Consider the following 24,836-nt stretch of genomic DNA (forward strand, 5'->3'; position numbering starts at 1 on the left):
CAGGGCTTCTGACCTGTGGAGTGAACCAGGGCTCAGGGCTTCATCACCACGGGGGGCACCGAGGCTCGGGGTTTCAGCCCCGCGGCTCTGTTCCCAGCTTCAGCCCCCGGGAGGCGCCAGGGCTTTAGCTAGAGGGGAGTGTCAGTTTCAGCCCCAGCGATTCCCCCATAGCTAAAGCCCCAAGCCCTGGCACACACACCCCCCAGCTGAGACCAGGAGCAGAGCCTTGGGGAGCCCAAGCCCCAGCGCCCCCCGCAGGTCAAAAGCCAGGAGCAGAGCCACAGGGTTGAAGCCCCAGCACTCCCCCCAGGTTTAAGGCCGTGAGCTCTGGTGCTTCCTCGGGGTAGAAGCCTGGATCCCCCTCCCTGGAGCCTGAGGTGTCTGTAACTCTGAGGTTCTACTATAATATTAAAGACAGTTAGATCCGCATTCTCCTTCACAACTTCCTTGAAGAGTTGGTCTTATTGTTACTGGTTTAGAACCCTTAATGAAAAGAAATTTATAGATGGAGGCCATGATTGGTATTTTATATCTAATAATTTCCCTTTAGTTTACAAATTATACCATTTCATAGTGAACTTCTGATGCCACATTCGCTGTTCGTTAAGTAGTTTTATTAAATTATGTTACTTAAATTCCCTCAACGCAGTACTACAGTATTATAAAAGAAACAAAACTTCATGAATTAACATGTTGTGTTGACTATTATAATCCACTAGTATATATACTGTGTACAATACCATTTGAGGTTCAACTTCAGAAATCCTTTTCTGATAAAATGAATTGCCAGAGCATGTTTCTAATGATCAAACTATTAGTAATTTGGGAATATGAGTGTTCCCCAAGAAGATTTATTTTACTTCTATTTGCCAATATTGTACCAATTTTTATTGTCCAATACCTGTTCGTTAACAACGTGTATGTTTCTACTTTGGCTCTTTCTTTTGATCTTTTATTCTTTTCGAGCACCGAAAGGAGTAACCTATCGAGCTTTTGCTGGAGGATGTTATAAATGAAAATTTAGTAACCATTCCATCAGCTTTGTAAACTGGGTGAAGTGGTGTGTGTGCACCAGTATTTGGGAAAATTAAGCAAAAGTTTGAAATCCATCAAAGTGCAAGAAAATTTCCACTTTGTTTTGTTTAAATTCTGGATTAATTTGTATAATCTGTTATCATTGTGGGTGTATTATATTGCTAGATATTTGAAATCTTTAAAACTGAAAGGCTGGAAACTCTTAAACTACTAAAATTGCATTTTAATTTACATAGACTAGTATAAATTCAAACTCTTTATTTGCAGCAGTTTCTTCACCTAACAAAAATTAGGATTTAAAAGCTGCAGCAGGAACAATTCTTAGAACTAACTCATAGTATGATATCAGCACCCAAGTTCGTAATTTCAAAAATATTATGTTAAAGTAATTTAATAATTTAATTTGTTTTTATATAAACAAATCAGTTCCATGAATAATTATCAGTGTACAACATGATTAATTTGTCAGGTTTAACCTGAACATGTATTACAAATCTTCTTGCTTTCTAATACTATCTTAATAAAGGATTGCTGTGTCTTAAGGGGGATGTTTGGAATAGGAACTCTGTCTAAAATAAAAGCAATTGCTTTTCCTTTGCAAAGAATTATAAAGTTGTGTGTAAAGGACTATTAGAAATATAAAATTTCTTGCTAGATGATAGTACAAAAAACATATATATTATTCTTCTGGAACAACATAATTTAAGCATGATTTTTTTAACAGAATTCTGAGGAGAGATGAAGTATGTCTATTACAGACTTTACTTCCAAGTTTTGAGGATTGATATCAGAAGAATAAATATGGGCACTGAGTTTGGCTCATTCCACTCTGCAGTGCATGTTTACAGTCTAATCTAACTACCTTTGAAGTCAAAAGAAAGAAAGAGTCTGACTGGCTTCAGTGGGAGTTGGTTCAGGCTGTTAACAAGTCAGCGTGGTTGGGTGAAAAGCTCTAGTTTCTTGTTGGAGTCTTCTCGGATGAACATTTAAATGATTCTAGATAAGTGCCCAGTTACCAGAAGTTAGTCATTTAAAGTTAGTCATATTGTTAAAATGGACACAGTTAAATATCTATATAGGTGATATATAAGTAGGGTTGTTTCAAGCAAATGAAAAGAAAAAGGTATATACAATATTTATGCACTCTTAAATCAGTGAACCTACAAAAGGAGCTTGTTATTTTTATTAAATTAATTAAATTACTCAGATTTTATATAACTTCTCTTTTTAAAATAAATAAAAATCATGTAAGATGCCATACTTGAGCCACAACATGAGCTTAAAGTGAAGAGGTTTGAATTAATATGAAAACTTATATCTCACTAGTACTCATCTTAAATGTTCCGTTTATTAGTTATTAATGGAAGGATTTTGAAATATAAGTATCAAAAATGTTGATTAAAATTATAAATAATCTTTCTGGGTTTAGAACATTTTTCAGAACAAAAGTAATTTAAAAATAGACCTTTTGTCTCAAAAGTAATCTGAGTGCAAAATAAAAATGGTGCAAATTTTTAATCCCAGTATTAATAAAAATGTCAAATGCATAATTTGTAACTCAGACCTGCACCTGATACTTCTTGGGTTATTAAAATTATGGTTTTTTGTTTGTCCTGCAAAGACATAAACCTATAAGCACACATCACTTCCAGTTACAAAGATAGATAAAGGAATCTATAAATTTTGCATTTACAAGATCCTGCAACGAAGGCATTGTAAGTTACTCTTTCTGGGCACCACAGGTTCAAGCAGCACTGATGTTAAAGAAAACCGCAACATGGACAACGTTCCACCTAAGGATGGCAGTGTGCAAAATACCAGGGAGGGGTCTCAACTCTCCAATGGTGGTGGTAGCAGCAGCAGAAAACGCCCATTGGAGGAGGGCAGCAATGGACACTCCAAGTTCCGCCCTAAGAAGAGGAAGAAAACACCAGGGCCTGTTTTGCCAAAGAATGCTCTGATGCAACTGAATGAAATTAAACCTGGTTTACAGTACAAGCTTCTATCCCAAACAGGACCAGTTCATGCCCCTATTTTTGTGATGGCAGTTGAAGTTAATGGACAGGTGTTTGAGGGATCTGGCCCTACAAAAAAGAAGGCAAAGCTTCATGCTGCTGAAAAGGCTTTGAGATCTTTTGTTCAGTTTCCAAATGCATCTGAAGCACACCTAGCGATGGGGAGAACACTCTCTGTAAACACAGATTTTACATCTGACCAAGCAGACTTCCCAGACACACTTTTCAATGGATTTGAAACACCAGTTCAGACTGACAATTCCTTTTATTTGGGGTCCAATGGAGATGGATCTTATAGCTCCAGTATAGACTACAGTCTGTCCTCATCCACTGTGGCCGGTACTCTTATCCAGTCCCCTCTTCCCACACCATCACCATATCCATCCACCAGTGGAAAGAACCCTGTGATGATTCTGAATGAGCTGCGGCCAGGGTTGAAGTATGAGTTTCTCTCAGAAAGTGGAGAAAGCCATGCTAAGAACTTTGTGATGGCAGTGACAGTGGATGGTCAAACTTTTGAAGGATCAGGAAGGAACAAAAAGCTTGCAAAGGCTCGGGCTGCTCAGTCAGCTCTTGCATCCTTATTTAACATGCAGCTGGACCAGACACCATCTCGCCAGCCCATTCCCAGCGAGGGTCTCCAATTACATTTACCACAGGTGAGAAATCTATACATTTTTCTTTAATATGTTTAGGCAGTTTCCCAGACTACATCAGCTGCTCATTTTTTAAACATTTCAAAGAATATTTCTGGTGTTAATGCTGTTTGTTTCATTATGTGATCTCTCCACTAATAATCTACCAGTGTGGAATCATCTTATTCAATTAGAAAGAAAAAATGCCACATTGTTGATTTTGTTGATCTTAAGTGCATGGTGTGTAATACAGTTCAAGTTCTAGTTTAGTGGTGGTTGGTGTTAAGGGAATCTTGGAACAATTGTTTTGTCTCTTGTTCTGCTGCAAAGCCTGGATTGTGAGTTGAAGTCAGGATTTATTGCTCTAGATTGTTTGACTACCTGAAAACAACTTTTACCAAAGAAGAAAATCACTTTCAGCTGCAACAAATGCTCAGAGTGAAAGGTGTTGAATAGTGGTTGTCAAGGAGAGGTTAAAATACGAGGGAAAATAAGGTTAATACAGGAGTTCCTTATTTTGACTATTTGACTAAAAGACAAAATTTCAACACACAATACCAAAGAAATCTGGAAATATATATGGTATAAATGGACTTTGCAATCATCTACTATAGCAGTTACAAGAAGTTTACAATTGCCTTCGAAAATATGTGTAAAATAAATATTTTTAACAAAATAACTAATAGGATATCCTAAGTATTGAGCATACTAAAAGTAGTCCAGTAACATTTGGTAGCTGCAAAGGTAACTTTATTGAGCTATCAATGAGAAAGCTAAAAGAGAGTCTACAGTCCTGGACACTAAAAGTTCAACTTATTTCCCCTAGGTCCAGCAGGGTCAATTCATTGAACAATATTGAAGTTCCTTCAGGACAGATGAAATTAAGTCTTTAAAAACTATATAATGATAGATACCAACAGTTCCAAAGGACAGGTTTTATGAACACATTTTAGCTTTCCTTTTTAGTGGTGCTTATTGTGTTAGGAAGAAGCTTGAATGGTCTGCCTGTTGTTATGTGCAATATTGTTGTAGCTGTGTTGGTCCCAGAATATTAGGGAAGCAAGGTGGGTGAGGTCATATCTTTTATTGGACCAACTTTGGTTGGTGAGAGAGGCAAGCTTCTTCCCAAAGACCTCTGTGTAAACTTGTCTCTCTCACCAACTGAAGCTGGTCCAATAAAAGATATGACCTCACCCACCTTGTCTCCCTAATTGCTCTCCAAGAGCAGTCTTGGCTGAGAGACCAGGTTGGTATGCTACAAGCACAGGATATCTCTTCCCCTCATAATGCTGATGATTGTGGCTGCTGGATGCAGGTATATTGTGCTGAAAGGGTTTTCCTGGGGGCTGGGTGGAAGTGGCCAGTAGTTTGCTGGGACTCAGGAATTGTAATCTCCTTGACCAGAATTTAGAAATGTATACTGTTCTTGAAAATATCAAACTTCATTATCTCCCCTCTTAGTCCATTATTTTCTGTACTTTTATAGTGTAGTGTATAGTATAGTGTAGTGTAGTGTAGCTTGTTAGCATGTCAGAATTTAGAAATATGTATGGGGGACACAAGTGGTCTCTTAGCCTTTGCTGGGGAATTGAATCACCCTGTCCCCACACTGATCAATATAGCTGCTCAGCAACAGAGAAGGGAGTTTGTTGTGCCGTGTTAAAACAGGTTGACACACAATCTCTTCCATAGCTCTTCGTTGCAGTGCAAGTCCACAACACCCTGACTTGGCGGTGTGGTATAATGCTCACTTGAATCCTTAACACCTTAACTAGTAGTTGCCACATCTGGGTAAAGTGGGCAAGTTACTATTACTGTTAATACCTCACAAAAGAGCAAATCCAAAGCCCTCTGAAGTCAGAGTCTTGCAGTGGACTTTTGATCTGAGCTCTATTGCATTTCTTCACTTTTGAGTTTGTTTACAGCCTATTATCATATTTACATGTTTTGAATTTAATTTTAAAACTCCATGAAATCAAAGGAGTTACATCAGGGCCCATTATATTTTACTGAGATGTTGGGAGATGTCTAGTGGGGTATTTAAGGTGTTGGTATTATGTCATGCTTTATTTAACTTTTTCACTTATAGTCTAGACCAGTAATTTTCAAACATTGGGTTGAGACCCAGTACTGGATCGTGGATTGCAAGGCACTGGGTCACCTTGCTCAGCACCCAGGGTACCTGGCAGCCGGCCAGTAAAAATTAATAGTCCCTACGTGTTCTGACACCGCACTGCACCCTTGAAGTGGCCAGCAACAGGTCCGGCTCCTAGGCAGGGGGGTGATGGGGTTCCACGTGCTGCCCCCACACCGAGCATTGGCTCCGCATTCCCATTGGCCAGTTCCCGGCCAATGGGAACTTGGGGGGTTGTACCTGTAGGTGAGAACTGCACAGAGCTGCTTGCACGCCTCCGCCTAGGAGACGGACCTGCTGCTGGCCACTTCCAGGGCGCAGCGCGGTCCACGGTGCCAGGACAGGTGGGAAGCCTGAGTCTGCACCCTGGCTGTGCTGCTGACCAGGAGCTGCCAGAGGTAAGCCCGTACCCCAACCCTGCGCCCCAATCCCCTGCCCCAGCCCTGAGCCCCCCTAACCCAGAGCCCCCTCCTGCACCCCAAACCCCTCATCCCCAGCCCAGAGCCTGCATCCCCACTCCCTGCCCCAGCCCAGAGCCCCCTCCCACACCCTGAACCCCTCATTCCTGGCACCACCCTGCAGCTCTCACTCCCACACCCCAACCCTCTGCCTCTGCCCTGAGCCCCCTCCCACATGCCAAACCCCTCATCCCCAGCTCCGTTGGGTCATGGACATCTACAGTTTTCTTCAACTGCATTGCCAGAAAAAAAGTTTGAAACCACTGGTCTAGAAGAGCAGGTAAACAGCATGTTAAATCTGGAGATGACTCTAAATTGGGAGGAGTTGCCAACTTTATTGAGGATAGAGAAAATACATATAGGGGCCAAGACACATTAGAAAACAGACAGAAAATAATAAAATGATCAAATTGGGAAATTGAAAACTAATATATCTAAGTGAAAACAATCCAGATACCAGATGTTCGAGGAAAGGGTGAAAGCAGTCATGCCAAAAGGCACTTATGAGTACTACTGGACAGCAGGATGGAAATTAATTTTCACTGAAGGATAGCAAGGTAAAAAAAGAGAATGCAGTTTGGGCTACATAAGCTGAGACACCATTGCATCATGGAGCTGGGAAGTTATAGTCCCTACTCTGTACAGGTCTGTGGCATCTGCGTCTAGTATATTTCCACGGTATGCATCCGATGAAGTGAGCTGTAGCTCACGAAAGCTCATGCTCAAATAAATTGGTTAGTCTCTAAGGTGCCACAAGTACTCCTTTTCTTTTTGCGAATACAGACTAACACGGCTGTTACTCTGAAACTAGTATATTATAGTCAATTTCTGCTTCCTTATTGCAAGAAAAATGGTGATCTAGTGGAGAGACTCTAGAGAAGGGAAGAAAATGATTAGGGAGATGGAGGAGCTGATTATCAGGAAATACTAAGCATTAAATATGTATTGTTTGGCTAAGCAGTGATTAAAGGGAACAATCTGAAGGATGTGTAGATCTTTTGCTGTTCAAATTACCTTTATTTCCATGTCAGAAAATACACATGTTTCAGCCTCTTTAGGTTGATATTGGTAGCTTTGAAACTTTAAAGTACATGGCTTATCATAAACCTGTAGAACTGGCAAGGAACCGAAGCTGATGAGAATTGAATGGAGGAGAACTCAGCTGTTCTGAGATGTGTGATTAATATGTTGAGATTACCTGAAAAGGCAAAAATGTCAAATCTTTGTGGTCAAAGTGGAGGAGCTAACATTATTAGATATTTGAAAATTGTGAGCATACGTTTTGGTATCTAATACTAGAAGAAATGAATGTGTTCAAGCACCAAGACCTAGGCTTATAGGAATTGAACATTTCATGATGCAGTGAAATGAAAAGTTTTGTGTTTGTAATTGTCAGCATTTCAGAGGGTTGATCAGATAGGAGGAAAGTATTGTTCATCTGACTAGTGTTATGTTTCAGTACACAGATGGCCTACAATTGTAGTGTAATACTTTGCTGTTGCAAAAAATATCTGAACCCCCCCCAATGCCCTCAGTTAATAAATAGCTAACCATAAGAGTTTTCATTATGTTTTTTCTTTTATGCATTATTATTCTGCAGTATACCAAAATAAAAAACATAATTAGGTCAGATATTCTTACATTGAGAGCAATGTGGATGTTGACATCATGCTGAACACTTCTATAATTTATGTCCTCTTATTTGTTTCTTGAAATTATGTAGGCTTTTCTAATTGATTGTTAAAAAATGTTGATGGACAGAACAGCTGCCTAATTACCTAATTTCTTCAGTGTTGTCGAGATATTTATTCAATTTGCTGGTAAAAGTATTTGGTCAGAAATAGTGTGGAGAGCAGGCCTGAGGGAACGGTCAATGTTTCTGTTTGTATTACAAAAACTATGCTGTTGATCTTTCAGTGCAGTTAGAATAGTCTCTCTCTCTCTCTCTCTCTCTCTCTCTCTCATTTTAGCTCTGATTTATTATTTATTATTGAAAATCTGCTTTTAGTAATCAGCCAAAAGAGTGGTGGTAAATTTTCTCTGCCTAGAGTAACTAAAGAAATCACAGACATCTCAATCTAAAAGAGCATATCCTACCTATGGCCTTTATTCATTAAAGCTCTCCAGCACATGCTTAAATTTACCCACATGCTTAAGTCTCATTGATGTCAATGGGTGTAAATGGGAAATTTATTTTTCCATATACTGTTAAAATAGGAGGCTTCAGTGGAGCTGTGCCGGTTTGCACTAGCTGAGAATCTGACCTATGGTTTTCAGTTTGTTAGACATTACTCAGCAGCACCTTTCATCAAGTCTCTCAGCTGAGCTTTCTGTGTAACTAATGATGAAGATCAAAAGAGAGAGATGGAAAATTTGTGAGCAGCTTGATGTATCTAAGAGCCTTATCCAGCAAACATTTACTCCAGTGCAGATGCTAATCTTGTGTACAGTTCCATTAACTGTAATCTGCAAGTCAGGTAAATATGGCCAGTGTAGTGTGTCTCTCCACCTGTTGGAAATACAAGTCACTTTTCTGTTGTGGTCTGAGTATTTTATATAGGCAGCAGATAAAATGATGTCTGGAGGCAAAATGTGTGGAATATCCCTCTCTGCTTGGTATTTCCATAATTTCAAAGCTTTGGATGGGCAGGTAATGCCCTAAAAGAGCTGCTTGTAATGGAGATCTGGTTTCTGGGAATGTACCTGTAGCATTAAACTGTTTCCTGATTAGGAACACAGGAATTGCCATACCTGATCAGATCAGCCATCCATCTAGTTTAGTATCCTAACTCTTATCGGTGATCAATACCAGAAGCTTCAGAAGGTCTAAAATCCCATAATGGACCACTGTAAAATAACATGCCTATTGGGGAAGTTTCTAATCCTCAAGCAGTGAATCTTAACTTTGGGCAATGAGCAGGGTGGATAAAATTTGATCAGATTTTTGTAGTTTTTATAAATAATATTTACTTAAATCAGGCTTTTTATTTAAATACAGGTTTATTTTTGTGTGGATAGAGAGGAAAGCCCACATCTTAGAGAAGTTCTGTAGTAAGAAGCAACATGATTTAGAAACAGCCTGGATTTGTAAACCTAGAGAGGTGACTGAGTCAAAGCTGAAGCCCAGACTATGGGTCTGAGTGATAGGTAGCATGGTGATGTTATGATGGTGGTTTTCTCCACAGTAACTGAGGAAAAGATGAAGGGGAGGGCTTGGCAGGGAAATAATCACAAGCTCAGTTTGGAACATGTTGACCTTATGCTGACAGCTGAAGATCCACAGAGAAAAACAGGCAGAGATTTTACTTTAAATGAAAGGATACAGGTCCAGAGTAAACAGGTAGATTTGTGATTCATCAACATAAAGATGATAGTTGAAGTGTTCCTTTTTAAACAAAATCACATGCATGTAAGATGTGGAGGGGGAAGAGGAAGGATCCCCACTGAAGGTTGGAGGGGGGAATATCGAAGATCTTCCAGATCGAACAGTGAAGGAGTGATTAGAGAGGTAAGAGGAAAATGAGAAGACTGAGTCACCAAAGTTGAAGTAAAACAAGATCTGCAGATAAGCACAGCTGTGTCAAAGGCATCTGACAGTCAAGGAGGATGAGAGTGAAATATTAGTTCTAAAAAATGGCCATGAAAAGGATGTTATAAACTTTGCTGACAGCAGTTTCAGTGAAGCTTAGAAAGTGGAGGCCAAATTGGAAAGAATCTAGGATGGAATTGGAGCAAAGAAATTCCAGATAGTAGTTATAGATAACACTTTCAATGAGCTTAGAGATAAAGAGAAGAAGGGAGACAGAATGGTAATTGGAGAGAGAAACAGTGTCATGGGTGAGTGGTTTTTAAGGGGAGGAGGAATGAAGAATGCTTGTATTTAGAGTGGAATCACCCAGAAAAGAGGGAGAAGTGGAGAACGGTGAGGGGGGAAATGAGAACTGGTGTCAAGCCAGGAGATGGGGTGGGATAGGGTCACTGAAGCAGGTGGGGCAAGAGGAGGAAAGTGGATGACAAACCTTGGTTTCTGTGACACAGGAGAAGTAGGAGAGAGTGATGAAAGAGGGAAAGTGGTAGCCATTTCAAAGCTTCTGTCTCCATGCATCCGTGGGTCATGACTGAGAATACCAAATCCAGGACAAGCTGCTGGAAAAAAGGGCAGACAGACCCCAAAACTGGTGGTTATTCTTCCATGACATATACCAAACCAGCAACAAAAGTAAACTTCTGTCTCACCACACTGGCTAACAAGAAGTCAGAAATGCAGCCTCCTTAGGTATTCCAGTCCTAGATTCGCAAAAAGAAAAGGAGTACTTGTGGCACCTTAGAGACTAACCAATTTATTTGAGCATGAGTCCTAGATTCAAAACCCAGACACTAGACGTAATGATGAGTGGTTATTTAAAACCTATTTCATCAAACAAAAGGGTTCTTCTGGTCCCAGAGGAGCGGCCACATACCTAGGTCAATATATAACTCAGATCTTACCCAATAGTCACACTGTTGCCAGTCCTTTAATATCTAATATCTAAAGGTTTATTTATAGAAAGAAAGAAAGAAAGAAAGAAAGAAAGAAAGAAAGAAAGAAAGAAAGAAAGAAAGAAAGAAAGATGAGAGTTAAAATTGGTTAAAGGAATCACATACATACAATAATTGCAAACTTCTTGGATCAGGCTTGTAGCAGTGATGGAATAAGCTGCTGGCTTGTTAAGTCTCTGGTTGCTTCCAAATCATGGGAAGGTCCTCAGTCCTTGGGTTAGAATGCTCCCGTTAATACAAGTTCATCATAGTCCAGAGAGTTGAGCAGCAAAGAAACAAAATGGACATGTTTCCAGGGCCTTTTATAGCTTCTCCCAAGTGAAGGGAAACCCATTGTTCTCACTGTGGAACGTTACAGGTAGCAAGATGGTGTTTGGAGTCACATGGGCAAGTCACAAGTCCATGTATCCTTCGCTTTGTCATAGTAGAGGCCATCCCCCATACTCCAGTTAGAATGTTCACATGAAAGTCCATTAAGTTTAGATAGGCATCTTCCAATGTGAGTTAAGTGTTCTTTGTTGGACAATCCAATTTGAATAGTTCCTTCAAGATGTGCAGGCTAAATACCTTGTGGGTGTTACTACATGAGCAAACATTTGAAGTACAGGTACATAGTTAGTATTCATAATTTCAAGTACAAAAATGGTACATGTTTTTAAATAGTATAATCATATTCAGCAAATAATAACCTTTCTATTGACACCTTACTTGTATAAGATTTATTGCAATTATATGAGAGTGGTAGCAACAATGATCTACATGGTCATATTTTAATCAGATAACGTCACACCTTCTCAATACATCTTTGAGAAAATCAGTATGATCTTGAGCAGACAGAGAAGTTAAGGGAGAAGGGCTTAAGGAGAGAATTAGAAGTGGCGAGTACGTAGCTGAGGTTTCAGGTGGGAAGACAGTCAGGGTGGAGAAGCGTGCTTGGCTAGGAAGCTGGAAAAACTGAAGGATGAGAGAACAAGTTCATAGCAGTGGAAATCAGCCTGGTCCAGGACTGCCATCACAGAAGACCTACTTCATGAAAGCAAGAGCCGAGGAAATGGAATTTCTTGTTTGTTTTTCTGTGCTTGTCTTTTTATGCTCTAAATTCCCTCTTTTATTTTCTAAATTCCTGTTTAGATTTTATTTGCCAGAGTTTATATTTAGGGCCCTACCAAAGTCACGGTCCATTTTGGTCAATTTCACAATCATAGGATTTTTAAAATTGTAAAATTTCGTGATTTGAACTATTTAAATCTGAAATGTCACAGTGTTGTAATTGTAGGGTTCCTGGCCCTAAAAAGGAATGGGAGGAGGGGATTGCATGGCTATTGTGGGGGTTGCGGTATTGCTACCCTGACTTCTGCGCTGCTGCTGGAGCCCCATTCTGAAGGCAGAGCCGCCTCCAGCACCAGCGCAGAAGTAAGGGTGGCATGGTCTGGTATTGCCACTCTTACTTCTGCGCTGCTGCTGCTGCCGGTCAGCAGCCGCCGCTCTCCAGCCGCCCGGCTCTGAAGGCAGCAGAGAAGTAAGGGTGGCAATACTGCGACCCCCATACTTTATAACTTTGTGACACACACACACCCCCACAACGCCCTTTTGGGTCAGAACCCCCAGTCTGAGAAATGCTGGTCTCCCCTGTGAAATCTGTATAGTACAGGGTAAAAGCCCACAAAAGACCAGATTTCACAGGGGGAGACCAGATTTCACAGTCCGTGATGTGTTTTTCATGGCCGTGAATTTGGTAGGGCCCTATTTACTTACTGCTCTCTTCACTTTGGTTAGAATTTCTTGAACCTAACTCTTTGCCATTTAACCATACTTTTTTCCTCCTTGCTTTCCTTTTTCTGTTTTGTTTACAAGATTGCATGTCTTCTAGCAGTGATTAAATAGCTACCATGCTTATTATAAAGATGTTAATAGTTTATATTAACATCCATGTGTGTGCAGAAAACGTTCTGTCAAAATTCGTAAAGTTGTCATTTTATCCTTTCATAAATAGCTCATTAAAACTTACCTCTGCTGTGATGGCTACAAATCACTGCCAGCTGGCACTGGTCAGGCAAATGGTGACCTTTGACTTCTGCTTCTCTAATTAACTGTATTCATTTTTATTCATCTCATCCATTCAATTCATCCCCACTCCATTTGTCTTTTTGTCTACCTGTTGCATCCTCTGTGACATGTAAATTGAATCGTGAGCTCTTTGGTTCTGGGGCTGTTGTCTGAAGTCTGTACAGTGCCTAGCAGAGTGGGGTCCTGAACTCTGTGTCTCTGAAGCAAAGTCATTAAATGCTTAGAAATCCTGCTGCGCAAACCCTGAGCAGGTCCTGTGTGCCTCAGTGGGTGGTGCTCAGTCAGGGAGTCCTAGAAAGCTCAAAGTATTGTGTATGATCTTTGCACTTTGCTGCTGCTGCTCATAACCCCCACATAGCTACTTTCTAGCCATCAGTGCCTGCACCTTATGCTGCAATTTAAAAAAATGTTTCACAAAGGGCCAACTATTCACATCCATGAGCCTTGCTGAATTCTGTGATTACATATGGCTGCTGTTTTCTGGGGTTCTTGGCTCAGTCCCCTTTTCCAAATTCTTTGTTTGGTCCTTTTTACCTTACATCTGACTGTTTTATTTTTATGTGACCCACAATGTGTATTTGAAGTCATGTTTTTGTCACCACTCCCCTCTATTGAGGTATGTGTTCTGCTCCTGTGGATCCACACCAAAATCATTTATTTAGTAATTCACGGGTTTACAGTTTAGTATACTGTCTGCACAACAGCGTTCTACAGTTTCCATCATGATCTCTGCAGTACCTTGACAACTGAGAACTTTTACACATTCTCAAATTTACTACTCTTTGTATGGCTTAACCTGGGTAGGGAAAAAATAGTGACATTCAGAAATACATTCCATATGCTTTCCAGATTCTAAAACAGAATGAAACACTGTTAGAAAAATACAGGCTAGTAGTTCATATTGCAACACACAATAACAAACAAAAAAATTCTACAGTATGACAGTGTACGATAGAGGACCACAAGATAACGGAGAAGGCAGTGGGAAAATCACTTCCTACAGTGGTTTTAGGCACACCACTCTGGCAGCTCCCCACCCAGCCAGTGGCATGTGATGGTTCATGGCTTCTCAGAGGTGTAGTGGGACTTCAGGATCTTTAGTGCCCATTCTAGTTGTAACCCATTCAGTTTTGTTTCCTTTTCCTTTCTGCTGGTTAGATCTTTTTTGTTTGTTTGTTTGTTTGTTTGTTTTTCTAACTGTTGTCTTCAGGTATAGCCATTTTTTTCCAAATAGGCACGGCCTTTCCACATGTATTGAAAGGTTCCCAGCTTTGTATGGCAGCTGAGGGGACTGAGCAGTAGATGTGGACGTTGTTTGCCCTGACTTGTACCTGAGTACCTACATGTGCGCCGAGCATGCAGTGGAGTTCATCAGTGCACAACAAGATCATGATGAGACTATTGTATGTAACAAAGTGCTTCCTGGGTAAACAGCTCTCAACAGGGAGCCCCAAAGTACCAGTGTGTCTGTGGAAGGAATACCCTTTCACATTTTGAGAGCACTGATGTGATTCAATCTGGTTATCTGTTGAATGACAGGCTAGCTGTCATTTTGCAGTCTCACAGAGGCTGAGCGCTGGCGCAACTCATCAGAGGATTCTTTACTGCCTTGCTCTATCTGTACCCAGCAGATACTGTACATGGGGCAGAGATTACAGTGTGTGATTCAGACATTTAAAGTGTCAGCTGCACTGTTCTCCCTCAGTGCCATTATTTGCATTAGACCTTCTTTCCTACTTTAACATTTGTTGCTCTTTGTAGCTGCTTATCTGGGTCATCACTTACCGTTTTTTATCCCGTGCTACTGTGTTGCTGCTTTGGGGTGTTCTTACACATTTGTGCAATGGTACTTGAGGAGACAACCACCAAAAGTGGGAAATGAGGTTGCTGTTTAGATACTTTTAGAGAGTGTGACAGTGGCTATGTTTTTCAAGTGTAGAATGTGACAAAAGATTATATGCAAGAAGAACGAGCAGTGTTACTCAGCCCTTTTTCATCAGCCTTAGCTGTCTTTCCTTGTCTGGGTTGTTAATATGGGGATAGGCAAGTCTTTGTGATTTGCAGATATTTCACAGCGATTAGGGACTGCTCCGCCAGCTAGGCTAAAGCCTCATTTCTTTGTGTGGGAACTGGGACGTGCCCATATTTGGGGAGTCCATTGCACAATTCCATCCAGCAGTATTGTGCTCTGTCATAACACCAGTATGAGTGCCAGAGCTTCCTCTCCACCACAGAGGGTCCCGCGCTTCCATTTAGCGGCAGGCTGGGATATTCCGCTTTTCCCTCAGGATCTTTCACACGCCCCTGGGCTTACTGTCCACACCCTGCTCCCAGAGCAGGGTTCCTCCCAGCCTCCCTGACAGGGGGAGTCGCAGGGAGCCTCTCAGTCTCTGGTTGCCCCTTCGGGTATGGTGGCAACAGACCAGACACCCAGCTCAGTCTCTCCCCTCTGGCGGGGTCTCTTCCCTCAGACCTCTGGGGCCCAGAAGGGCCGTCCTCCCTGTTGGGCAGGGATCTCCGGTCCTTTGCCTCTGTACCTGCGTGGCTTCTCTCCTAATGCTTGTCAGTGTCATCACTGCCTAGCTGTCCAGGAGCTCACCTTCCTCCCTCAGCTCCTATCGCGCACCCCTATCTGTCTGGAGGGGAAGCTTTTAATGGGTTCTGGCAGGCCCTTGGTTGGCCCCAGGTGTCATAATTAACCTAGAGTAACCCCTGTTCAGCTACCAAGTGAAAAGGGACCTGCTTATCCGGGGGCGAATATATGTGCCTTCCAGCACTCTCCTGTAGCCATCTGGCCTGACCCTGTCTCATATGACATCCCCTTGGCTGGTGGTTTCCAACTGCAAGCCAAGTTCTTCTGGAAGATCCATCAAGTTGTGGTTTGGGACAGGTTAGGTATGGTAATGTTAAAAACTAGATCTCCAGCTTTGCAGCTAGGAGACCCAATTTGTTGACTTGGCGGTATTCTTGAGGTTAAGAACTGAACTGGGACTCTGGTCTGGATTCAATGCTGGGCCTCAAGTAAAGCTTAAATTTTCTGAGGAACCTCCATAAAATCTGTTCATGAGTTTCTGAATTTGAATCATTTAACATAGGTCAGAAAAATTCACATTCCGCAGCTTGTGATCTTTCTAGCTTAAAAACTGAACGCTAGAGATAATAGACATTTTTTTATGGTGAGAGTTTATTTGGAGGTCTTTCTGACATCATGTAATTATTTTGTTAATGAACAAAAAGTAGGAAAAAATTGACAGCATTATTCATCATAATCAGATCACTGGAGAATGTGTTCTCTGTTGCCTACTGTCATTCTCTGATACAGTATGCAGAAGGATTTTTGCATAGTTAATGAGAGTAATACACCACCATCTTTTGTCATTTGCACACAGTAGTGCTTCCTGTATTGAAAGTAGTGGCTATTATGGTGTACAGGGAATGGATTTTGCTAGCCCAGTGGCATCTGTGTTTTGTCAGAAAAGATGATTTTCAACAGAGAACACCTACTTAGTCAAAGACCTGGATCTTCGACAGATCAGTGAGTTTTTTGTCAAGTATCCTGTTCATCATGAAACTGTTCTACTGGCACAAGAGCCTCCCCACCTGAGTTGGCTGAACTTTTTAAAGAAGGTCCTGGTCTTTGTGAAACTGTTCAGGAAGTTCAGTAGTAGAGTTCCTGGGCTGGCTGAATGGTTTTGCAAAGAACAGGATCTGCAACAAAACAGAGACGAGTTTCTTTGTGCATGTGCCCAGCTGTCTCAATAGCAAATCCTGTTCTTCATAAAAGAAGCCATAGTTGTATTAGATATCTTGTTTTAATCTATTGTCATTATTCTTCATAACTGAATCCTTATGTGCAATGGATAGCTAGTGAAAAACATGAAAAAGTTGAGTTTTCAAAAAGGACAAATAACAAGTAGAATTTGCTTAAATTTGCTTGATATATCCCTGTCATCTGCTTTGCATATATATATGCATATATGCTTTATTGTCAGTCTCTATAACGACAAAACCAGGACTGAAGCTAGCACCAAATGCAGCTTTCTCTGAGTTTTAGCCGGCGCCACTCAACAAGACTCTGGAAAAGTTCAAAGAGCTTAGGGTTATGGCCTGCAAGCTGGACTCATGTCCTCCTTGGCTAGTAAAGTCAGCCAGGAAGGAAATAGGCATTGAGAATTCTGCTAATTGTCACATTATTTCTCATCACTCAGTTTCCAAGGAAGATTGTTGAGAAGGTTGTGGTGAGTCAACTCTGACAATGTCTGGAGCCCTTGGGTTTCCTTGACCTATGACAGTCTGATGTTAGATCTGATTATGTTCAGGTGTCCATATTTTGTCTTTTAGATCTGTCAGCAACTTTTGGTACTTTTGACCATGAGGTATTCGTGACATGCCAGTGACCCTGTCTAGGGTAGAGAGAACAACTCTTGAGTGGTTTTGCTCTTCCCTGAGAGGACTCACAGGATAGTTGTGGACAAAGGCTTCTTAGTCCCATGAGCTCTCTTATGGATGGAACCTCGGGGTTTCCCTTACTTCACCTCTCCCCTTGTGTGTTGGGTATATGTGATCATTATGTGAGATAAAGTGGAAGTAGAGCTGCATTGTCTTCAGTATGCCCGTAATAAACAACTCTCTCTCTGTTCTGTCACATCTTGATGATGTGGTCTATCTGCTTTCCCAGTGTCGAGCCAAGCTTAGATGAGAGGTAGGTTCCCAAGGCCCAGTCTGTCTGTATAAGAAAAGATGATGATGACAGTAGGCTGGAGAAGACTATGAGAGAAAATATGGAGGTTATATCCATTCTCTGAATTGGGAGAGCATGCTCACCACTGCATGGTCAGATTCACAATTTGTGGGTCCTGTTACATCCTCTACTGCTTCTGGTTGTCTAAGTGATAGCTGTGGCCAAGAATGCCTTTTTGCCAACTGCGTGGTTGGCTAGAAGGTTTCAAGCATTTCCTTTGAACGTGGAACTTCCATAATCTTCTATGCCATTGTCATCTCCAAATTGGATCACTGCACTGTATTCTGTGGAATTACTGTACATATGAAAACTATTCAGCTACTTCCAAATGCAGTACTTTACTTATTTAGCAATATTTTTCACAAATAGCATCATTGTTCCATAGTCAGCGTTAGCTTCCAGTTTGTTTCCAAGTGAAATTCAAGATGTTGATTTTGACTTACAAACCTCTAAATTCTGTGTTTTCTGGCTACCTTAAAGATAGCTTTTCTCCTCACATGATAATATGTTGAGATCAGCTGTGGTGCTGGAACTAACAATCTCGAGATTTAAACAAGCTGGTGGTAGGTCATTTTAAAGGAGTTTTCCTTAAATCTGCAACTAGTCTTCACTCAGTCTGACAGACCGTAAGTTTGTTGACACTCAGGGCAAATTGCAAAGCCTTCTCTATTATTCCAGGCTTTCCTGAGGATTAAAGGAATAATACTTCTTTATTTTCGATGGACGTCATCGAATTTTATGTTGAAATTGTCCATTTAAAAATTGTATGTTTTTTGTAATAAAACAAAAAATAAAATAGTGTATATTCACCTAAAGCTAAGGGAATGGCACATTTTTATAAATGTGAAAAATAAATAACTATTTCTGGTGTAATAAAATATTTTTATATGTTGGTCAAGATGACCGATTTTTGTTGTATTTTGGCCTTATTTTCAGGCCCAGTGTTTAGGTCACTGAAATTAAATATTTTTGAGATACAAGGATAAAAACATGGACTCTTGTTTAGGACTTTAAAATGATGTATGTTGAGATAAAAGCGTTGAATCTTTCTGCCATTTCTTTGTTCTCCCAGGCCCAATTTTTCAAAATTGTCACTACTTTTCGGTCCCTCAGTTATTAGGTTTTCAGTTTTGGGTCCAAGAACCAAAACTCCAGTTGAAGTCTTTGGGAGGTGTTCTGCTCAGCATCCTGGAAAATCAGATGCTAGATATCTCAAGTAGGGCACCAAGAGTTAGTGGACACTGGGAAATCTTGGCCCTAATCAGTGGAGGATAAAAAATTAACAGTGTGGATGATTTTTTTCATCCATCATATTAAATGCCAACATTTAATCGTTGTTTCTTGTTTGATTCTCTCTAACGTGTATTTCTGTGATTCTGCAGGTTTTAGCTGATGCTGTTGCACGCTTGGTTGTGGATAAATTCAGTGATCTGACTGATAATTTCACATCTCCCCATGCACGTAGAAAAGTTCTTGCTGGAATTGTCATGACAACAGGTAAAAAAACCTAATCAGTACTATTTTTAAGTGTTCAGATGCCACGGTGATGGACACAATATAAATACCTCGATATTTAGAAAACATTTGTCTTTACACTTAATTTTTCTTTTCTCAAACTGCTCTGGTACATTTTTTAATGCATAATCATAATGATGGAGTAAATAATAGAATAACTGAAGTCAAGCCTTTGCAAGGTCTTTATTGTAGGCACTGCAGCAAAGTTCTTCTTCAAGTAATATCCCTTTAGGAGCTCCACTTCGGTGCGCATGTGCCACCAGTCACCTTCTATCAGAGATTTTCAGTAGCAGTGCCCCTTCTGCCCACGCACGCTCTATGCACATCCTCATGGTCTATATTGAGGATATATAGAGCTGCAAAGGCAAACTACACTCAGTTCCTTCTTGATCACCTTCCGCCTGAGATGGAACATAAAGCATGCCTGCTTCACTTACATGTAGTTAGTTAAACATAGTTTGTTCTGTTTCTTAGTTTAGTTTAGTTGTAGTATTTAGTTCAGGGAGTCTGTTGTTGGTTTTTCCCCATTTGTTCTTTCCCCGCTTGAGAGGTTGTTCTGGAATATGGGGTATGCCAGGATCCCCAGGCTTTGAGCACTGTCTTTCCTGCTGGGAAGCTATCCTAGTCAGTGACAGACAATCTCGGCACCTCTGTTGTTTGGGAGACATCCATATACGAGTCAAATATAAGATCTGCTTTTCCTGCAAAAGCAGATCTTGTAAAAATAGAGAAATAAAATTGAAATTGTTAATGATGGAGCAAGACTGGCCACCAACCCGGGCTCTGAGAATCCCCCGGTACACCAATCTTCAAGCACATTTAGTGCCCCTCTACCTCTGGATCCTGGTCACCAAGACCCTCAATGGATACAGCACCTGCTTCTGCATCTGTGGTACCAAGAGGCTTGTGCAGTAAGACTGTGTGTTCTGACAAGAGGAGCAGGAATGTTAGGTCTCCTACTAAAAAGTTTCGTTCACCAATCAAAAAAACTGTTCTGGAGACCTCAGGTCCCGAATGTGCACTGTTGAGAATTTCAGTGGTTCCAGTACCGTGAAATCATCTAAGGCTTCCTCTAAAAGCCACTCTAACAATAAGCTGGATTTGGTGCTGAAAACTTGTTCAGCATCAGGTGGTCATGTCCAGTCTAGTAGACATTCAACTTCAAAGAAGTCTGCACCATCAGACGCTACTGTATCTTTGGTATCTGTACACTGTCCCTGATCGCTCTATTGCTACTGCCTGAGTCTGAACATACTCAGTGGAAGCATTTAGTGCCCACAGCACCGATGCAATCTAGACAAGTCCCTACCTTGGTACCGTTGTCAGTCTCCACCGGATCCTTCTCAACACCCCTTCACATATCATCACTACCGCAGGAGTTAGATAGTCAAGGGATCTTTTTATGTTGGGGTCTCCATTACCTACTGGTACCATAAAGTTATCTGTACCATGATCTTCTGTGTTACAGGCTTCACATTTTTCATCAAGACCTCCTGCTTCACGGGCATCAACCATCTAGGGTGAAAGTTATCACCTTCTCTGAAATATGTTGAGGATGATTCTTCTGACTCAGGTTTCAATTCAGGGATCTCCTCTTTACTCTACAAGTCACTACTCTACTACTTAGAGACTTTTGGGGACAGACAACCTTGACCCCAATTTAGTTGGTGTGACCAGTGATGGGTGCCTTCTCCTATGCTCTGGAGCCCTACCAGTGACTTTATTGGGATCCCTGGGCCCTATATCACCAACAGTTCCTAAAGGTCCCAAGTCCCTCTCAGAGAGAGCACAGATAGAGGCATTCTCCTGCATCTTTGCTACCACCTCGTCACCTTGAGCCGTTAGAGTAGAACTTTGAGGAGCAGGAGGCAAGGGCTGATGAGGAGGTAACACTTCACACAAGTATTTCTTCATCATTGCCAGATGAAGCTGTAATGCCTCCGCCATCTTCCATTGCAAATGATTTTAGGCCGTTTTAGGAGCTGATGAAGGACATTGCAGATATGCTTCAAATTTGTTTAGAGGCGGTCCAAGACACTCATAAGCTCCTGGACATCTTACATAGTTCAGTTTTGTCACGTGTGGCCCTTCCTTTGAATGAGGCTTTATTAGAGCCTGCTAAGACCACCTGGCAGACTCAAGCTACAGCACCCTGTACTTTAAATGTGATGACAAAAATATTATGTTCCAGCCAGGGACTCTGAGGGACTTTTTTACACTTGTCACCAAATTCTTTGGTCAGAGAAGCAGTGAAAGAGCATGGTAGACATGCGAAGTCTATCCGTTACAACAAGGACCAGAAGTGAGGTTATCACTTCGGTCACAAAAGTTAATCCTCAGCAACATTACAGTTCAGAATTGCTAACCACAAAAAGTGGATGTCAAACTAGGACTCAATTAATTACAATAAATTGAACAGCTTTATAGAGCATTTACCAGAGGAGCATCGCAAGCAATTTAAAACCATCATAAATTTAAAACCATCATAATATTGCTCGGGCATGTAGGAATGATATCAGGAGGGCCAAATCGCACCTGGAGCTGCAGCTAGCAAAGAGATGTCAAGAGTAACAAGAAGGGTTTCTTCAGGTATGTTGGCAACAAGAAGATAGCCAAGGAAAGTGTGGGCCCCTTACTGAATGAGGGAGGCAACCTAGTGACAGAGGATGTGGAAAAAGCTAATGTACTCAATGCTTTTTTTGCCTCTGTCTTCACGAACAAAGTCAGCTCACAGACTGCTGCGCTGGGCATCACAAAATGGGGAAGAGATGGCCAGCCCTCTGTGGAGATAGAGGTGGTTAGGGACTATTTAGAAAAGATGGACGTGCACAAGTCCGTGGGGCCGGACGAGTTGCATCCGAGAGTGCTGAAGGAATTGGCGGCTGTGATTGCAGAGCCATTGGCCATTATCTTTGAAAACTCGTGGCGAACGGGGGAAGTCCCGGATGACTGGAAAAAGGCTAATGTAGTGCCAATATTTAAAAAAGGGAAGAAGGAGGAACCAGGGAACTACAGGCCAGTCAGCCTCACCTCAGTCCCTGGAAAAATCATGGAGCAGGTCCTCAAAGAATCAATCCTGAAGCACTTGCATGAGAGGAAAGTGATCAGGAACAGCCAGCATGGATTCACCAAGGGAAGGTCATGCCTGACTAATCTAATCGCCTTTTATGATGAGATTACTGGTTCTGTGGATGAAGGGAAAGCAGTGGATGTACTGTATCTTGACTTTAGCAAAGCTTTTGACACGGTCTCCCACAGTATTCTTGTCAGCAAGTTAAAGAAGTATGGGCTGGATGAATGCACTATATGGTGGGTAGAAAATTGGCTAGATTGTCGGGCTCAACAGGTAGTGATCAATGGCTCCATGTCTAGTTGGCAGCCGGTATCAAGTGGAGTGCCCAAGGGTCGGTCCTGGGGACGGTTTTGTTCAATATCTTCATAAATGATCTGGAGGATGGTGTGGATTGCACTCTCAGCAAATTTGCGGATGATACTAAACTGGGAGGAGTGGTAGATACGCTGGAGGGGAGGGATAGGATACAGAAGGACCTAGACAAATTGGAGGATTGGGCCAAAAGAAATCTGATGAGGTTCAATAAGGATAAGTGCAGGGTCCTGCACTTAGGATGGAAGAATCCAATGCACCGCTACAGACTAGGGACCGAATGGCTAGGCGGCAGTTCTGCGGAAAAGGACCTAGGGGTGACAGTGGACGAGAAGCTGGATATGAGTCAGCAGTGTGTCCTTGTTGCCAAGAAGGCCAATGGCATTTTGGGATGTATAAGTAGGGGCATAGCGAGCAGATCGAGGGACGTGATCTTTCCCCTCTATTCGACATTGGTGAGGCCTCATCTGGAGTACTGTGTCCAGTTTTGGGCCCCACACTACAAGAAGGATGTGGATAAATTGGAGAGAGTCCAGCGAAGGGCAACAAAAATGATTAGGGGTCTAGAACACATGACTTATGAGGAGAGGCTGAGGGAGCTGGGATTGTTTAGCCTGCAGAAGAGAAGAATGAGGGGGGATTTGATAGCTGCTTTCAACTACCTGAAAGGGGGTTCCAAAGAGGATAGCTCTAGCCTGTTCTCAATGGTAGCAGATGACAGAACGAGGAGTAATGGTCTCAAGTTGCAGTGGGGGAGGTTTAGATTGGATATTAGGAAAAACTTTTTCACTAAGAGGGTGGTGAAACATTGGAATGCGTTACCTAGGGAGGTGGTAGAATCTCCTTCCTTAGAGGTTTTTAAGGTCAGGCTTGACAAAGCCCTGGCTGGGATGATTTAACTGGGAATTGGTCCTGCTTCGAGCAGGGGGTTGGACTAGATGACCTTCAGGGGTCCCTTCCAACCCTGATATTCTATGATTCTATGATTCTATGATAAATGAAGGTCAGCTCTCAACAAGAACATCATTGCAGGCCTTCTTAGATGCAGCTGATACTGCAGCCTGGTTCATTTCCACCACAACTGTGATGCGACAAGCATCTTGGCTCCAATTGGCTAACTTCTCTAAGGAAGTACAGAGTATTGTTGAGGACCTTCCTTTTGATGGTGTCAAGCTGTTCTCTGAGTCTGCTGATGAGTTTCTTCACACTTTGAAAGGTTTGATTTAAACTCGTAATCATCTACTCTACTGGAGCCTACAGTCTCACCCTCCTTTCCCACCCCCCTTTTGGATACCGTGTTTACCATTTCCAACCTACATGGGAGAGAATAATATCCAACAAATGGGTGTTGGAGATCACAGTGCCTGATTATTCCATCCATTTCATCTCCATCCCTCCCTCCTACCCTCCTTCCTCATCCCTTTTCAGGGATCAATCTCATGATCAATTGCTGCAATAGAAAGTTGCCTCTCTTCTATGCTTAGGGCCCACAGAACCAGCTCCAGTCCAGCACAGGAGAAAGGGTTTCTATTAGAAGTACTTGCTGGGTCCCAAAAAGAATGGAGGATGGAGACCAATATTAGCTCTAAAGCATCTAAACAACTAAGTGAAACCACAAAAATTCAGGATGGTGACCCTTGCAGCTATAATTCCTTCTTCAGATTCCAAGGATTGGTTTGTGACCCTTGACATGTATTTTCATGTCACAATTCACCCCCTCACAACAGGTTTCTTCGTTTTACGAAGGACAGGTTCGCAATCCTAAAAAAATCTAATTTCAAAGGTTCAGGTATGTCCTTAAAGCTCAGCAAGAAATTGTCTCCAACTATTAGAACATATGGCAGCTTGTACCTTCGTAACCCAAAGCTCCTGGATACATCTTCAGTGCTTCCAGGGATGGCTCAAGGCAGTTTATATGCCGAATAAGCAGTCAAGACAAACATATTTCTGTTCCCCATTGTGTTTTGGACTCAGTCAATTGGTGGAAGGACCCCTTTAAAGTCTGTGCAAGAGCCCCTTTCATGCAACCTCCTACTACCATCATTATAACATTAGATGTGTCCCTTTTGGGATGGGGAGCATATCTATGGTGTCACAGCATTCAAGGTAAATGTTCTTCTCAAGATGACAGGTTTCAGAGTAACAGCCGTGTTAGTCTGTATTCACAAAAAGAAAAGGAGTACTTGTGGCACCTTAGAGACTAACCAATTTATTTGAGCATAAGCTTTCGTGAGCTATAGCTCACTTCATCGGATGCATACTGTGGAAAGTACAGAAGATATTTTTATTCACACAAACCATGAAAAAATGGG

General features: G+C 41.7%; 1 protein-coding gene across 11 annotated transcripts in view; it reads left to right on the forward strand.

Moving 5' to 3' along the window:
* Positions 1-24,836, forward strand: part of ADARB1 (adenosine deaminase RNA specific B1) — a 225,200-nt gene that overhangs the window by 159,178 nt on the left and 41,186 nt on the right. For all 11 annotated transcript variants that reach the window (XM_073306981.2, XM_073306982.2, XM_073306973.2 and 8 more), the window contains 2 exons: positions 2,778-3,709; positions 19,007-19,121. In XM_073306981.2, coding sequence (XP_073163082.2) covers positions 2,778-3,709; positions 19,007-19,121 — 1,047 coding nt within the window. The remainder of the gene's footprint in view (positions 1-2,777; positions 3,710-19,006; positions 19,122-24,836) is intronic.

Source organism: Lepidochelys kempii, chromosome 11, assembly GCF_965140285.1.
Source record: "Lepidochelys kempii isolate rLepKem1 chromosome 11, rLepKem1.hap1, whole genome shotgun sequence".
NCBI classification, from domain to species: Eukaryota; Metazoa; Chordata; order Testudines; family Cheloniidae; genus Lepidochelys; species Lepidochelys kempii.